The 18,402-nt window shown below is 30.6% G+C and overlaps 2 protein-coding genes and 1 pseudogene across 2 annotated transcripts; all 3 read right to left on the bottom strand.

Annotated features, from left to right (window-relative positions):
• Window positions 1-3,792: 3,792 nt before the first annotated feature.
• On the bottom strand, window positions 3,793-6,625 carry LOC108346436 (anthranilate N-methyltransferase). Its single transcript, XM_017585518.2, has 4 exons — window positions 6,124-6,625; window positions 4,763-5,073; window positions 4,570-4,634; window positions 3,793-4,212 (listed from the first exon to the last, which is right to left on the bottom strand). The coding sequence occupies exons 1-4, from the start codon at window positions 6,555-6,557 to the stop codon at window positions 3,916-3,918; spliced, it is 1,107 nt and encodes a 368-aa protein (XP_017441007.2). The 5' UTR covers window positions 6,558-6,625; the 3' UTR covers window positions 3,793-3,915.
• A 3,042-nt stretch (window positions 6,626-9,667) lies between these two features.
• Window positions 9,668-12,734, bottom strand: LOC108346437 (anthranilate N-methyltransferase-like; annotated as a pseudogene).
• A 2,325-nt stretch (window positions 12,735-15,059) lies between these two features.
• On the bottom strand, window positions 15,060-16,734 carry LOC108347163 (anthranilate N-methyltransferase). Its single transcript, XM_017586316.2, has 4 exons — window positions 16,292-16,734; window positions 15,839-16,149; window positions 15,630-15,694; window positions 15,060-15,517 (listed from the first exon to the last, which is right to left on the bottom strand). Exons 1-4 carry the CDS (start codon window positions 16,678-16,680, stop codon window positions 15,221-15,223), a joined length of 1,062 nt encoding a protein of 353 aa, XP_017441805.1. The 5' UTR covers window positions 16,681-16,734; the 3' UTR covers window positions 15,060-15,220.
• Window positions 16,735-18,402: the final 1,668 nt, after the last annotated feature.

Raw genomic sequence — 18,402 nt, 5'->3', positions numbered from 1 at the left:
TCAGTAGTTGTTAAGCACAAATATTTTGAATTTAAGGTTTTGTTCACTTGAATAGATTTGGAGAAGAGTGATTGAGGGGATTTGAAGGTAAATTTTTTTGTTATTTATTTGAGTGAATTTGGAGGTAAGTGGGAATGGATTTGGAAGTAGTTTTTTTTAATGTCACGTCAATCAAATCCTACACTAATTCTTACAAACTTTACTTCCAAATCTACACTCACTTACCTTCAAATCCACTCAAATAAACAACAAAAAATTTATCTTTAAATTATTTCAAATTCCCTTCATCACTATTTCCCAAATTTATTGAAGTGAATAAAGCCTCTCAGTAATCCTTGCAAACAGAATGAAGAAAAATAATATATTCCATTACTCATTTAATTTCCAGTTTGACGAATCATGACTTTGATTGGTTAATGAGTCATGTCACTGACTTTGAATGCGATTATTCAATTCCAAAAACATCAATATGCTGAAATTGAGCTTAGTTTATGCATTGGTTTGGTTGAAATTATCCAAGTAGTTCTCATCTTCTCCCCTTTTAAATCATTTATAAGTGGACTGGTCGACAGCCACCCCTATAATTTCTTAGATTTGAGGTGTCACTAGATACCAAATATTTTTAATTTTCTTTTATTTTTATTAAGAATTTAAATTGATTTTATTTTTAGGTTAGATTTGTAATACATTTTCTCATGCGGACGTATATATAAATATACTGTGAATGGAACTAAAATAATAGTTGAAAGTAAAATAACATTTTCAATAAACATAAATCTCATTAAAATATACTATAACATATTATTCTAATACTATATTAAAAAAATAAATTTTAAACTTAACACAGTTAAACCAACTTTTATATATATATATATATATATATATATATATATATATATATATATATATATATATATATATATATATTTTATTTTTTTTTCTTCCTTTGAACAACAATGTCTTCTTCCATGCGATGTCGTCAAATAAGTGTCGCAATCACCGTAGAAAAAAAAACAGCAATTTTCAAACCAGAATTATTTTGATTCCACCATTACTGTTTTTGTCTTTACTGATAAATTAAAGGCAATAAATTGCCTGGTCCGAGGTAAACTATGAGAAGACCTCAACAGTGAGGCATGGAAGTTCCAACATCTTACACTTATTCTTTGGAGAAGGAAGCAAAACATAATAATAAAAGAAATTACAAACTCAAGTTTTCAATATTTTTTATTTTATATATTGATTTATTTTTCCGTGTATCACTAGCCTCGCGTTTGATACGTTTTCCACAATTATAATATATTAAATTTAAATTAATTTTATTTCAATTTATTTTATTACAAACTTTTCATTAATTTGTTTATATATTGATCATATAAATTAAATTTCATAAAAATTCAATTAGTAATTTTTAATTCTGCTCTCTCGTGAAAAAAAGAGTGTAAAATTGGGAACTTTTCAAATAGTTATTAAATTGGTAGGACGTTTATAGTAATTTTCTTTAGTTTTAAAGTAAAATATATAACTAAATTAATAATTAGTTTAAAAAATATTCCATTTCTCTTAAAGTATTGCAATTTAGTCTTAAAAAATTAAATTATGTTCACACCTTTTCAATATTTTTTAATTTATAGACAAATATTATTTGCTCTTCATTAAACTTGTGCATTTATTATAAAAATGATCTATTTTAATAGACTTAGTTAGTAATTATATATATATATATTAACAAATTTTAATATTTGTTAAGTTAATTTTATTCTTTATGTTAAATTGACATTAAGATAGTTTAGAAGTGTCATGTTAAAATCTAACTCATTTTTGAAGATTTTAATATGTGACACTTATACTCTCAATATACAAGAGGAATCAAATTTTGATAAATAGCATTTTTCAATAATGTTAATAGAAATTTAATGAAAAAAATCAAATTAATTCTAATTAACAAATATTAAGACAGAATTAAACTAAATTGATTTAATTTTAAAAAAAATATAAGACAATAAAATAAATAAAAATCCAAATAAAATTATCAAATTACGAATTAATCCTTTCTAATAAAATTGTTGGTTTAATGTCTCGGTAGATCCCTATTTTGGTCTGGAATCTCACATAGGTCCCATTTCTTTTCGGCGTCTCAATTAGGTCCTTTTTTTTTAAAATTGAAGCAATTAAAGGCCTGCCATCAAATTGGACTAACGACCGTTTAAGTGTTGGTTACGTGACATGGTCAGAGTATACATTAATCACATGTGGCATTACCAACGAATTTTGTATTAAAAAATTTGAATGCATAGAGGTGTAATCAACTTTTCTGAAGGGCAAAGTCGGAATAATTAAATCACGCTTTTTTGCTCCTGGAATGCCATCTTTCATCTTCTCCAATAACCAAATCACACTTCCATGGCAGCCACCGTAGATAGAACTACAAATTGCAGGAACCCAATCATGAGTTTGCCCAACATTTTCACCGCTACGAAAATTCCCAAATCAAAAACCAAAAAAACCCCAATCAGAAAACTAATGATTTTTACTTGAAGATGGCTCTTTAGATGATACAAAGTAAGCCCTGGAATCCCCATGAGTTTCATTACCGTTTTGGATGTTGCCTCTGTAAAAAAAAATTAGCTCTTGGAATCATTCAACTAATGAATCATGAAATAGGAAAAGACAAGCAGAGAAATAATAGAAAGACAACCATTGGATAGAACCTTCATTACGACCTATGAAAAATGACCCAAAACAAATTCACAACATGGCCTTTTCTAGCACCAAGATTTGCCCCTGTTCCACAGCTTTTCCATAACAAGGCAATCCTAACTTCAATTCATCCAACACTGTCCCAGAAACGAACACAGGGATCAACAAAAAAAGCTGACCCCTTTCCCTCAAATGCAACTAATTACTACCTCCAATTTCCACAAAGCTCAAGCACTCCAAATTCAACAGCGTAACATCCGAGGATTTCAGCCACACATGTTAGCGCCAAATCTCAAATAAATCAAAACTCTAAACCCAACACTCTCGGCCGAAACCATAAGCATCAGTGGATTTTTCGAACCTTACCGCTTCACCATTCATCTTTCTATTCTTTCTCTCCTTCACCGACGGCTATCGCGTCTGCGCCTTCCAGGACACCACCGAGCCCTCCCATGCGCTCCTCAAGACCTTCTACCTCACCCTCCTCGCCTTCAAGCACACCTCCTTCATCCCGCTCTTCTGCAACAACCTCTCATAACCCTAATTTCGTGTCAGAGAGAAAGTGACTGTCTTTAATTTCTTTTTCCCAATTTGCCCTCAATTTTTTAATTTAAAAATTACAAAATACACGTTAATCATGTATAAATTGCCACATCATTTAAAATAATACACTGATCATGCCACGTAATACAAACTTAAACGGCCGTTTGTCCAATTTGACGGCAGACCTCTAATTACTTCAATTTTACAAAAAAAAAGACCCAATTGAGACGCCGAAAAAAAAGGGACCTATTTAAGATTTACGCCAAAAATAGGAATCTACCGAGACATTAAACCTAAAATTGTTGTAAAAATTAAGATATTTATTATAGAAAAAACTATATATTTAAATTTAAGCGACAAAGCTGTAAAAGTATTTTCAAAATCTCATAGATAGAGATACATTATTAAAAAAGAAATTCATAACTTAAAATTTTACATCGGGAAAGATATCAATTTTTTTATAGAAGTTAGACTAGTTTTTTTTAATGTTGTCTCCGTAAATTAATCTCCTTAAAAGATTTCATTCTAATTATCTAAATCGAGGAAAAGTCACAAAATAGAGTACGGTATAATTATGTGGGAAATAGAGTACAACCATGATATTATTTAAAAATTGCAACAAGACATAATGATAGAAGAAAATTTGAAGACACAGTGGGTAAAAGATGTTTTCTACTTGAAAAACTCCATAATCCAGAAGCCAGAGACAAAGCAGACGAATCTGATGCCACTGAATCCAGAAGATAATGCCAATTCCATGAACTCATTTTGGGTTCTCTCTTTCCCTCCTGGATTTTGAGCCATCATCAATAGGTCAGCTTGAAAACCATTCCTCGCAATAACTGTACTATCCGGCAAAGCAGGAACAATCAAATCCACAACAATCACTTTTCCATCACTGGGAATAGCTTTGTAGCAGTTCTTCAGCAACTTCAAACACTCTTCATCACCCCAATCATGAAGTATCCACTGAAAATACAGTACACACGTTAAACCAATTCATCTACTTACAATCTCTTTTACTTTATCTTTCAATTAATTTATTTACTTTTATACCTTAAAAATAAAACTACTTAGAATATATTCAACACTCCAACAATAATATCTTTCCACTGTCATATGTTGGTAGGTGTACTTTTATTGTTTTTCACAACCATGTTGGTAGCTGTACATAGTTTTCTTTTGACTAATATTTGCACGTTTCTTAAAGTCCCATTACCACAGTGTTCATTTCTTAAAATACTAACAAGTGGGACATTTTTTTTTTGGAAGAGATTGAAATTCTTGGAAATAAAATAATCAGATTCCTGGAAATCTTGAATTCACCTTCATAAAAATGGCGTCTCCATTAGGAACACTCTCAAACATATCTCCTGCTACATGTTCCACACCTGCAACATTAAAATAAGATTAAACAGTTCACAGTTCAACTACGTAATAAAAAACAGTAACGTTTTGCATGTCTTAGTTTTCTTATTACAATATGATGGAAAATGCATTAGATGGATAGAACATATACCAGGGAAGGTAGGGGCATGTTGTATGACGTGTGGCAAGTCAAAATTAACACCTTGAACATTGGGATATTTAGAAGTGATTAGTTTTAGATTGATCCCAAGACCACCACCAACATCCACAAGCCTGTTAATGTTCTTGAAACCATCGTAGAGCTCAAGAACCCTGTTTGTGATTATGGTGGTAATGTTGAACATAGCTTTGTTGAAAACATCATTGTACGTAGGATCCACAGCTTGATACTCAAACGGGTTCATCCCATAAACCCTGTCGAATGCTATGCCACCTTCCGCGATGGCTCCTTTCAGTTCAGTCCTATGCATTATTGAACTCAAATTATTCATTATCAGAAACAAAGTCAAAAACAACCACGCCACATGTCTTACGTCAAATTTAAATATTCGACCACCACTAGCATTTTTCCGCGGTCTTCCTTAGACTGGGAGTATAATGACATGTGACGTGGACTAGAAGTGTGTAGAATAAAAGATTTTAGCTACCTATTCAAAACAAAAAGTTGTCTATTTGAAATTTCCATACAAAACAAAATAATGATAGTGAAGGAAACCTAATTTCTTTTGTGAAATTTTCAAATAAATAAACGTAAATAGAAGTTTATTTAGTTAAGTATCTATATATTGACATGTTCTATAGAATAAACAACACATAGCATTGTATATTAGTATATAACCAATTGCGTTAATGCACGTATCAAAATAATTTATAAATACAAAAATAAGTTGGTATATATTATTTCAAACGATGTAATTTACGGCTATTAATAATTGGTTGATACATCTTGTCTTTGAATGCATAGCTGGTAAGGTGATTCGCACAGTTGGAGACTCATTAAAATAATAGTACATAATATAAGTATAATGATAATGTAACACCTTATATATTATTATCTTACAACAAATTTGCTGTACATAAAAAAATACTTATTTTAAAAATATCTCGCCTCAAAAGATATATCAACAATGGTTTTAAAGTAATGATATGACTTTTCTACATGGATAACAAATAGAAATCAAACTCTAATATAACTAATGGTACGAAGTTGTTGTAATCCTGAAATAAAATATTAGAGACGTAGAAAAATTGATATGATATATGCGAATTAAAATGATTGATTTTTTACTTACAAAGTTATTCTCATCGATCGTTATATATAATTTAAGAACCCAGTCTTTTTCATCTTTGTATTCTATTTCGAGGATGAAGAATATATAAGACTCATGTTGAGATAAGACATATATTCGAGGCATAAATCACACTATCTTGAAAATGAAAAGATTAAAACTAATTATTATGAGGAAAATGTAGTTATAACACATTATTTATATAATAGAATTAAAAACTGACCAGCTATCCAAGAAGACCTTGCCAAGAATCAAGTTCAAGGAAGCTCCGAACGAGACACCATCAGCATCAGAAACAAAGTACTTGGATGCATAGGTGAGACTATATAGCCTCTTGCCAGAATTTTGGCCCTCTTCACCAAAACATGAAGATAACATGGAGTGACTTGCCAACAGCCTCAGAATCCGATCCACCATAGTCGGTGCTTGTGGATTCTTTATGCCAACTTTTTCTGTAATCTCTTCTGCTGAGAGCTTGGCACCTTCACCTGCTTTTGCCATGATGTCAAAGATACCGAGCTCATTCGCTGTCTTAACCGAAAGAGGGAACGCCATACTAGACACCATGTTCAGGGCAAAGAGGAGGCCATCTTGCTCTTCTTCAACGTGCTTAAGTTGCATGGCTTCAACGTTATTGGTGTCCTCTGATGGAGCCATGACGATGTTATCTGATACAATGAACTAAAGAAACCTATATAGAGAGAGAGGGAGAGGAGTTAATTGATGCATAAAAAACGGAACGTTGAAAATATTGATCTTGTTTGTTAATGGGCAAGGCAGCGGCTTAACAAACAATATTGCTAATTTTTATTTATTTTTTAATATATATATATATTAAACATATATTTTATTATATAAATATTTTTTAAGTTTTTAATTGATTAATTAATTTTTCTAATTGGATAAATTAAAAAAATAATATTTTAATACATTAAAATATTCATATTGTAATTAAAAATGAAAAATTACAAGTGATAATGATTTAAATTTAAAGAAAATATAATTTCACAGTTTACAACATTTTCAAATAATATACGTGTCATTTCCTTACTGACTAATTATTTATTTGGTATTATGCTGACGTACTTCATACCAAATGAAAATATAATATATATATTATATCAAAATATTGTCAATATAAGATGACAACTAATTAGGTTGGATATGGATAGTATCTATTCCCAATCTGACTTATAAAATAGAAATCTAACTCGTAATCTCTTTTTTACTTGCACATGTATTTCGTTTAGAAAATACTTAGATACTCACAAAAAAAATTATACATTTTTAAAATAAAATTTAAATAAAATTACAAAAAATATTTGTAATATAATATAATTTAAAATTTAATTTTAATTAAATTAAATTAAATTTAATAATTTTATTTTATTTTTAGTTAAATTTAATTAAAAAATATATAAATTAATTATCTTTTATTATTTTTTGCAGATAATATACTATCAGCACTCAACCCGTTTAGAAAAAGGTATTAAAATATTCTTTTCTTATTATTCACAGGTAATAAATATTCGCGGATAGTAAGTATTCTTGGAAATTTTAATGGTAGATACGCGAATATTTTTGGTATCCCTGTATATATACAAAGTTAATTTTTATATGTTTGGTGTTTTTCATGGATCATAAAGCTCATTTTGAATGAAATTTTTGTTGAGTTTATCGAGGAGGAGGTTCTCTGTGGGTTACACAAACATCAATAATATTTGAACCAACTATATAATGGATCGACGCCACTCTTTACCCAAAACCTTAAGGCAATGAGTTAATGGATCTTTCATCTTTATATACTGCTCTACTTTCTCATTTCTATCCAATGTGGGACTTGGACTCACACTTGGATACCCAACATCTCCCCCTCAAGGGTAAGTCCCTTCCACATAGGTACACTCCCTCTCCAGCGGAAGCATTCCAATTAACCACAACCACAAGTAGCCCTTTCCAACCGTCATATCTTTACGGAACTTGCTTACCTGGATACCCTTTGCCAGGAAGACTTTCGATATAGGGATCATTATACTCGTCTGAGCCGGTCACGACTTTCGGTATATGGATCATTATACTTGTCTGAGTCTGTCACTAAGACAAATCATCGGCTCTGATATCACTATTGGGTCTATTGAGGAGGAGGTTCCATGTGGGTTACACAAACACCAATAACATCTGAACTAACTATGTAAAGGATCGACACTACTTTTTACCCAAAACTTTAAGGCAATGAGTTAATGGGTCTTTCATCTTTATATACTGCTCTACTTCCTCATTTCTATCCAATGTGGGACTTGGACTCACGCTTGGATACTCAACAATTTTTACTATATATATCGTTAAATTAATTTAATTATTTTCTACAATTTTTGAGTTATTTTATAATTAAAAATCAATACTTTTCAAATGCATATTTCTAGGAGAATAATATTTACACATTAGTATAGTAAAGAAAAATGACATTAGTTATTTTCACTTATACATAGCGGTTCCGCAACCGAGGCATATACAGGCGAGACAAAATGGGTAGGATTTTTGCCTCGGTTCTGAACCGAGGCAAAAAGGTATATGTTTTTTCCTTGGTTCAAATCCAACTGAGGAAGTAGAGGGATTTTTTCCTTTTTTTGTGTTTTTTTTTGTTTTCGCCATTCGGTTCAAATCCAACCGAGGACGGCGCGCTACCGCCATCACCTGCAAAGAATCAATCAAACACCACCACTCCTGTTGAGAATCAATCAAATAGTAAACAACTCAATCGAAATCAGAAAAAAGGGGAAGGAAGGAAGCTTCCTTACTCGTTGCGAACCAGAACGGAGAGAAGAAGAAGAACAAGAACGATCATCGCGTTGCACCCCCGCCGCGCCTTCGTCACACCATTGATGATCTCTCTAGCTTGGTTGTCCGCTCGAGACGAAGAACCCTAGGCTGGGTTGGATGCATGACTTGAAGCAAGACGGACTGGAACAGAGAAGAGGAAGGAAGACTCCCTCTCGGCAACATGAAAGAGAAAACCCTTTTCAGCTTGCGCGAGACCCCCGATGCTGCCCCAAAGTTGGGGCTCCCTGTGATAAAAGAATCAAGACGAAAACGTTGACCAGTCCTTAGATTCTTCGATGGAGTAGACTATGCTTTTGAAATCACTTGTTAATGACCTCATAATCTTCTCAACAACTCAACTGACTGGCAGGTTCTCCGTTGCTATTAAGTTGATTTGCCATTGTCTCTACCTAAGTTATGTACTATGTTACTTGTTCTCTTATTTTATCTTTAAGTTTTCAAACTCGTTTAAGAAAGTCTGAAGTTGAACTTGCTTAACATAGTGAACTTTTTTATATGTCCTCTCAAGAATCTCTCATGCTTCTCTTGAAGATGTTACTTTTGCTATATTTTCTAAGTCAAACTCATTCATAACTCTATACAATATGTACAAAGTTGATTTGTCCTTTAGTCGTTACAAAGTTGATTTGTCCTTTAGTCATGTTTTCATCAACGTAACAATCTATGCAACAATTTGTTCTTCATTTCTCCCTGTCTCTTGATATCCATTCTCAACTACATCCAACTTGTTTTCTTGAAATCCAAGAAGAGTCTTTATCTTCATACTCTAGTTATTGTGGTTGGCTTTTTTTGTCGATTACAACATGGATTTACAAGTTTCTCACTCTCTCTTCGTCAAACACTCGAGCAATCCTTCTCTCTTTTTCTCACTTAGAAACTCAAACACAATAGCTCTGGTACTAATTTGTTAAAAAATGACACGTGAAATAATGATCTGAATTATAACCGTGTGTTCATTGAATTGTAATGGCTATTATATAGCCGTGAACACTTACCAAATAGAAACAGAAAATATGCAACAAAAAAACCAAAACCGGCAACACAAAATCAGAAAACAAAAACTTAAATGTAATTGCAAATATACCCTAAATTTAAGTTTATTCAGATGACATTATTTATAAATTGCAACAAGACAGAATAATATAAGAAACAATTTAAGACACAGCAAGTAAAAGATGGTTTCTACTTGAAAAACTCCATAATCCAGAAGCCAGAGACAAAGCAGACGAATCTGATGCCACTGAATCCAGAAGATAATGCCAATTCCATGAACTCATTTTGGGTTCTCTCTTTCCCTCGTGCGGTTTGAGCCATCATCAATAGGTCAGTTTGGAAAGCAGTCCTCGCAATAACAGTACTATTAGGCAAAACAGGAACAATCAAATCCACAACAATCACTTTTCCATCACTGGGAATAGCTTTGTAGCAGTTCTTCAGCAACTTCACAAACTCTTCATCATCCCAATCGTGAAGTATCCACTGAAAATTTCCGCACACACAAGCCCTCACGTTAAACCAATACATGTACTTACAATTTCTTTTACTTTATCCTTGAATAAATTTATTTACTTTTATACCTTAATTATAAAACTAGTTAGAACATGTTCAACACTCCAACAATAATAAATTTTCCACTGTTATATGTTGGTAGGTGTACTTTTATTGTTTTTCATAACCATGTCGGTAGCTGTACATAGTTTTCTTTTGACTAATATTTGCACGTTTCACTTCTTAAAGTCCCATTAACACTCTTTATTTCTTAAAATAATAAAAAGTTCGACAATCTTTTTTTTTTTTTGAAGAGATTGAAATTCTTGGAATTAAAATAACTAAATTCGTGAAATCTTGAATCCACCTTCATAAAAATGGCGTCTCCACTAGGAACACTCTCAAACATATCTCCTGCTACATGTTCCACACCTGCAACATAAAAATAAGATTAAACAGTTCACAGTTCAACTACATAATAAAAAACAGTAACGTTTTGCATGTCTTAGTTTTCTTCTAACAATAAGATGGAAAATGTATTAGATGGGTAGAACATATACCAGGGTAGGTAGGGGCATGTTGTATGACGTGTGGCAAGTCAAAATTAACACCTTGAACATTGGGATACTTAGAAGTGATTAGTTTTAGATTGATCCCAAGACCACCCACCACCAACATCCACAAGCCTGTTAATGTTCTTGAAACCATCGTAGAGCTCAAGAACCCTGTTTGTGACTATGGTTGTAGTGTTGAACATAACTTTGTTCAAGCCATAATTGAACGTAGGATCCACAGCGGAATACTCAAATATGTTCATCCCATAAATCCTGTTGAATGCTATGCCACCTTCCGCGATGGCTCCTTTCAGTTCTGTCCTATGTTTTATTGTTCAACGCAAACAATTCATTATCGTAAACAAAAACAAAAAACAACCACGTCTCATGTCTTGATTATGTCAAATTTGAATATTTACAACCACGTAACAAATGCTTTTAAATCGGCTATACAACAAGGGTGGAGTTTTTATAATTATAATTAACAAAAAAAAAACAACTACAGTTAAAGAACCTAATTAGTTTTGTGGAAAATAAAAAATTTACACAAAAAGGTTAAATAAGTGAAATATATACTTCGTAGTTGATAGGAGTTAAACATATTATAACGTTTAATAAATAATTTAAGAATTAAATATACTTTTAGTTCCTATACTTTTATTTGAAATTAAAATTCATTTTTATCCAAAATTTTCTATATTTTATTTTTCAAAATTAAAAATTAAATAGATATAATAATTCTAATCTAATTATATTACATTTTTTAGCGGTTAACTTGTCAAATATAGTGTAAAGAAGTTAGATATAGAATAAAAGTCATATGACATGTTAATAAAAATTCAACATAATTATATTAAAATGACTATATTCATTTATAAAATTTAGAAACCAAAATATATGAAAATTTTATATATAACTAAAAATATATTTAATTCATAATTTAAATAACTATATGATAAATTAGACTATAATATGTTCAATAAAATAAAGTATAATATTTAATATACTAGCTAGTATTCTAGCTAGTACACTATGCGGACCTCTTTTACAAGTGGTCTATGAATATTTTTTAAGAAAAAAAGTTGTTTGATACTAAAATAAGTAAAATGGTTATAAAAAAATGAAATTTATATGATATTAAAATATTAGTGACGTAGAAAAATTGATATGATATAGGAAAATTAAAATGATTGATTTTTTAGATACAATATTATTCGCATACCTTTTTTTTCTTTTTTTTTTCTCTCTCTCTCTCTGTCTATCTCTCAAAATATGTATTTCATCTTTCTATTCTATGTTTATCTTGAGCCGTGGTCAAATGAAAATGAAGAATATACACAAGACTTGAGACAAGACATACGAGGCATAAATCACACTATCTTCAAAATGAAGAGATTAAAACTAATTAGGAGGAAAATGTACTTAAAACACATTTTAAAAACTGACCAGCTATCCATGAAGACCTTTCCCAGAATCAAATTCAAGGAAGCTCCGAATGAGACACCATCAGCATCAGAAACAAAGTACTTGGATGCATAGGTGAGACTATAGAGCCTCTTGCAAGAATTTTGGCCCTCTTCACCAAGACATGAAGATAACATGGAGTGACTTGCCAACAGCCTCAGAATCCGATCCACCATAGTCGGTGCTTGTGGATTCTTTATGCCAACTTTTTCTGTAATCTCTTCTGCTGAGAGCTTCGCATCTGCACCTGCTTTGGCCATGATGTCAAAGATACCGAGCTCATTCGCTGTATTAACCCCAAGAGGGAACGCCACACTAGACACCATGTTCAGGGCAAAGAGGAGACCATCTTGCTCTTCTTCAACGTGTTGAAGTTGCTTGGCTTCACCGTTATCGGTTTCGTTTGGGGGAGCCATGATGTTCTCTAATAGAATGTAGTAAAGAAACCTATATAGAGAGAGGAAGAGGAGCTAAAAATCGTTATATTGATTACTTAAATTCGGGTCTCTTCATTGCATTGAATTGAAGTAGGTATGCATTGAATTGAAGTAGGTATGCTTACGGGGTATATGTAGAATTGACTTTTTTTCTAACTTGTAAATGTTACGATGACAAAATGGCTTGGTAACGTTGGCTTTTCTTCCTGGACCCCTATAGAACCTGTAATCCCCAAACTATCATTCATTAAAATTATAATTAAAATGCCCTTGCTCCTTATGTTTTTATTTTTTAAAATCAAATCAAAATCAAATTTGGCTAATCATATGCAAATCAAAATCAAACCCAACAACAAATTTATAAACAAAATGCAATGTACATTGAAAATGAAACTAACCTTATAACCTTATATATGAGGGTGGTGTTAACGTTGGAGCAGAGGAATTGCTATCGGTCAAGGAAAAAAAAGAACGTGCCGTTGTTGAAATTAGTATCTTATGTATGAAAATAATCAGTCAAATGAAAAAAAAATATACCTAATGAACATGCATTTATGTTAAAGCGACACCAATTTATTCAACTTTTTACAGAGTTGAAGCTCAACAAGAATCGACCTCATATTGAAAAAGAGTGGACCACAAAATCGCTATCAAGTCGATCGGGCTAAGTGATTGACATCTATTTCTTTAGTGTTTTACAAAGGTGAAGCTCGACAAGAGATCGACCTCATATTATGACGATGGGCTATAAAATCCAACTTCGAACCTACCTATGATGGTGGCCGGGCTTAGTGGTTGACATCTATTTCTTTAGTTTTTACAAAGATGGAGCTCAGTTGGAGCTCGAGTATGATACAATATTTGTCTTTGAACAAAGTTATGATGTCGGTTGGACTCTCTGACTGACATTTATTTCTTCAGTTTTTTATAAAGGTGAAGCTCGACAAGACATTAGCTTCATATTGGACGACAGTGGGCTAGAAAATTTGGCTTTGAACCGGTCTATGACGTCGGTCGAGCTTTGTGGTTGATGTCTAATTCATCATTTTATTAACAACACTATCATGAGTAAATTTTACATTGGTTAATTACCTGTCTAACATTTAATGACATTTAATGTGGGACATTGAAAGCCAGGTTTGCACTAATGTGAGTATTCTAGAATGTATTTTTGGATCTAGAAATATTTTCGGGAACACTTAATTTAGAATGTATAAAGAAAAATATTTTGGATTAAATGTTCCAAAAGGTATTTCCAAATCGAAATATATATTTTAGAACATTAGATATTTGAAAATATCTTTTTTGGCCTAGAACTCAGACAAAATATTTAATGAAACTTGTATCTAAGAATGAAACGTGTCTCATTAGTTGCTTTAAAACCCTAATTTAAAGCATGTTTGTTTGTTAAGGACTCAAGGGATTGACTCTTAATAAAGGAACATAGACTCATTTTACTAAGAAATTAGAATTTGAAATTTGTGGGTTGACTTTGACATTGGAATGGATAGAAGTTTAGCAATTAAGTGCATGAGAGTGAGATTGGATGAAATCTAACTCCAACAATAACATTCCATATCATCTTTAATATTTTTCACATCTTAATTATTTGTCAAACTTCCAAAAAAAGGGGTGTTCATTCTTTGTGGTTTAAAAAAAAGGTGTTTCTTTATCTCTTGTGTGATTCAAGAGATGTGTTTTCATCTTTGTGAGATTTAAAGAAAACGTTTTATTTCTTATGATTTCAAGGAAGTTGTTCTTAATTTCTTGGGATTTTAAAGGTGTTCTTAATTTCTTTCTGGTTTTTCAATAGAGATGTATTCTTTTCTAAACTTTTCATTATACTAGTGTTTATAGTTTTAGTCTATTTTATTGTTTGGTTAATTTCTCTTTTTAAGAGTGATTAGTAACTCAACGTGGAGTCTTTTAATCTCAATCTATATAACATACCTTATATAATTTTCTATTTCCATACTCTTTTTTATTTAGTTGTTATTATAAAGAAATAATTTTAATTCTAATTTTAAAAAAGAAAAGTTTTAGAGTGTAAACTTTTCTTATGAAACCAATTAACCTACTTTCTTAGTTTTTTCCCAACATAAATATTTCGCTATACAACCATCCTAACAATACACACACATATATGTTTTACCATATGTGGTTGTATATATAATTTTTTAAACTATAAATATATTATAGATAAATTAAGAGGTTTATTTTCTCTGCTTTGTTTAATTTCTTGAAATATGTATACATTTATTGTAGTTTCCTGTAAGAAGGAAGGAAATTTTATGTAGAAAATACTTGAAAATGTATTATAAATATTAGGTATGTTTATTTATCTTGTGATGATTACTATAAGTGTAAGTAGAATATTACCATATGAATCAAATTTTATTCCATAAGTTTCAATGACATTAAACATATCCAAATAATACCAAAGTTTCTGAACTTTTTTTTTGTAGTATCAAAGAACCTGTTGACTCCTATTAGAATGACACACCATATTTTATTCAAAGCTGCAACAACACTTGATCTACTTGAAAAACTCCATAACCCATAAGTCACAGACAGAGCATGTGTATCTAATTCCTCTGAACCCAGCTCCTTTTGCCAATGCCATGAATTCCTCTTCACTTCGTTCCTTCCCTCCTGGGTTTGTAGTCATCATCAGCACATCAAATTGGGAAATGTTCTTTGCTGCAGATGTTGTCTTTGGTTCAAATGGATGAATTCCGTCCACCACAATCACCTTTCCATCACTAGGAATTGCATCATAGCAGTTCTTCAACACCTTTAAGCACATTTCATCACTCCAATCATGAAGCACACACTACAAAATTAATTCAACAAAGCTTATAGTTAAATTAATGGAAATAATTCAGATCCACCTATGCATGATGTAATTAAATGACAGTTTAGACATGCAAAACCCTTACACCTACCATCATAAATATGTCATCTCCTTTTGGCACACTTTCAAACATATCTCCTTCCACATGCTCCACTCCTGCAATCAATTGATAATACATGTTTCAAACTTAAATTGTTACATACATAACAAAAAATATATATAATTGTTGGCTAATGGTTTACAAATTTATAACTATATGTTATCAAACATCTACATTTAGAAACTTCATATATATCGTACCAGGGTAGGAAGAGGCTTGTTGTATGACATGAGGCAAGTCAAAGTTGATGCCCTTAATGTGAGGGTATTTTGAAGTTATTACGTTAAGAGAGATTCCATGGCCACCTCCAACATCAACCAGCCTATTCATGTGCTCAAACCCTTTGTAGGATTCCACAATCTTATTCATTATGATAGTTGCACGGTTGGTCATTGTTGCAGTAAAAAGATTATTGAAGCTTGGGTTCATATCAGAGTATTCAAACAAGTGTTTCCCATGGGCCCTGTTGAATGGAATACCTCCTTCCAGAATTGCATCTTTCAGTTGGTACCTGGAATCACGACCACAAAACATTTTGCTTTAGTTTAAATCTGTTTAAATGTTCTAAAAATGCATTCTGATTATAGAAGTACGTTTATAGAAAAGTTTATGTTCCAGTTCTAGTTAATGAGTGTAAGAAAAGAAAAACTGACCAGCTGCGAAGAGAGGCCTTGTCATGAGCCAGTGTCATGAAAGGGCCTAAAGAGCCAGCACCATGAATGGAAGCAAAGTATTTGGCCACAGGGTTCATTCCATAGAGCCTCTTCAGTTGTGGAGGAGGACCATGTTCATCTGCAACCACAGTGCAGTCGATGACAGAGTGACATGCAAGTAGCCTTAGAATACGATCAAGCATTATGGCTGCTTCTGAATTCTTGCATGGAAGCTGTTCTGCAATGTCTTTTGCAGAAAGTGTGGCACCCACACCTTCTTTGGCTATGATGTCAAAAATGCCAAGCTCTGTGACCGTGTGCATGGCCATGGACAGCACGTTCAGGTTCACCAGCTGCATGGCGTAAGTGAAGCTTTGTTCTTCTTCCATTTCTTTTTGCTTAATTATGCTTGCTTTTTCTGATAACTTATGAGTATATGTTCATGTGTCTATATATATATATATATATATATATATATATATATATATATATATATATATATATATATATATATATATATAATCTTCTTCCTCACGAGTAGTAGGGATAACACTTTCTATAACACTCTTCTACATACATTCATTTCTTTATGGTTAAAATTTATTAAAAAAAAATAACTTTGTAAGTCTTATTGAATGGAATTCTTGGTATATTCTTATTTCGATAGAAAATATATTCATCGAATTCATCCCTTTATTAATCTTAAGAATAATTAATAATTCCTGAATTATTTTTCGAATTTTAATAAAATCTCTTATCAATGCTGAATGGTTAAAAACTAATTTAACAAATTAATATGTATTAAACTATCTATAGTGAAAGTTTATTAAAATATATTTTTAAATTTATTTTACAAAATTTCTTTTTGGCTTTTCCAAATATGATTTAATTTAATTTTTAAAATTTATTATTTTGGATGGATATGGAATATTTATCCATAAAAATATCACATAGTTAATTTAAAATTTGGATTAATTTTTTATTAAATAATCGTATTAGATTTAATTTTTCATAGATCAAAATAAAATAATAGATTCTTTATCGATGCATTTAATTTGTTACCGTATAACGCACTACAAGTTGGAATATAGAAAAAATATATGTATAATTGACTAGAAAGCTGAAATTTAGAATTGACTTGTGAAATATAAATTAAATTATTTAAATAAAAATACATTGAATTTAACTTTTTAAAAAATAACATGTTTTAAATTTTTTTGAAATTATTATTTTTATCATTGTCAATTTAGCATTTATAATAAAACATTTTATTACTAGTTATGTTCAAGAAATCTTTTACCGTCGAGTTTATATTTTCAGCTTAATTTATTTAAATATTAAACTTAATATTAAATTTAAATCCCTTTATTTAATTTAATAAATAAATTTGATCAACATGTTAGGTTTAGACATACGTATGAAGTCAACTGGAATTTGACATTATGTCTTCTAAAGTGACCATTCAGACCTACTTTTGGGTGCCGTATTTGAAACGGAAGTTGAACCACATACTACTGGAAGGTCCTTGGAAAGAAATACTAACAGAAAATACACTAAATTTACAATTTAAAATAATTATATTTTAATAATTTAATTTTTTACTTAATTAGTAATTTGAATTTTTAGTATTTAAATTTTTTATTTGTTTTAGTTTTATATTTAATTTTTATTCAACTAAATTATATCGTTTGGAAATACTATGAAAATTTAAATCTGTTACTTATAAAAATTTAAATTATTTTTATTTTAATATTATTTTAATTTCAACACTTTTAAATAAAAAATAATTCAAATTTCAACACATAATAAAATAAGAATTTAACACTTAACATTTTCAAACAGTTTTAATATAAATTTAACACGAGATATATCAATTCTTTTATAAAAAATATAAATTCTATTAAGTCTAAAAATACCTAAGAAACAAAACAAATTTAAAACTTAAATATTATCAACTCATTAATTAAACTTTATATTTTTATGAGTATTTTTTTATATTAAAGTACTAATTAAACTTTAATTCTTTTATAAGTATTTTTTAGTTTCAAAGCATCAAACTAATATTTCTAAAATCAAATGCAAGATTATGTCTAAAAATAGTAATTTATTAT

Source organism: Vigna angularis, chromosome 9 (genome assembly GCF_016808095.1).
Source record: "Vigna angularis cultivar LongXiaoDou No.4 chromosome 9, ASM1680809v1, whole genome shotgun sequence".
Taxonomy (NCBI): Eukaryota; Viridiplantae; Streptophyta; class Magnoliopsida; order Fabales; family Fabaceae; genus Vigna; species Vigna angularis.
Note: the sequence above shows the minus strand (reverse complement) of the source record. Positions and strands in the feature narration are given on the sequence as shown.

Bases quoted from the DNA above. Each gene is read 5' to 3' on its own strand.
- LOC108346436 (XM_017585518.2), bottom strand. From the start codon at position 6,557: ATGGCTCCATCAGAGGACACCAATAACGTTGAAGCCATGCAACTTAAG. The intron at 4,635-4,762 runs GTATATGTTCTA...TTAATGTTGCAG, and splicing joins ACATGCCCCTACCTTCCCTG to GTGTGGAACATGTAGCAGGA. The intron at 4,213-4,569 runs GTGAATTCAAGA...CTGTATTTTCAG, and splicing joins GAGACGCCATTTTTATGAAG to TGGATACTTCATGATTGGGG.
- LOC108347163 (XM_017586316.2), bottom strand. From the start codon at position 16,680: ATGGAAGAAGAACAAAGCTTCACTTACGCCATGCAGCTGGTGAACCTG. The intron at 16,150-16,291 runs GTCAGTTTTTCT...TCGTGATTCCAG, and splicing joins AAGGCCTCTCTTCGCAGCTG to GTACCAACTGAAAGATGCAA. The intron at 15,518-15,629 runs GTAGGTGTAAGG...TTAATTTTGTAG, and splicing joins GAGATGACATATTTATGATG to TGTGTGCTTCATGATTGGAG.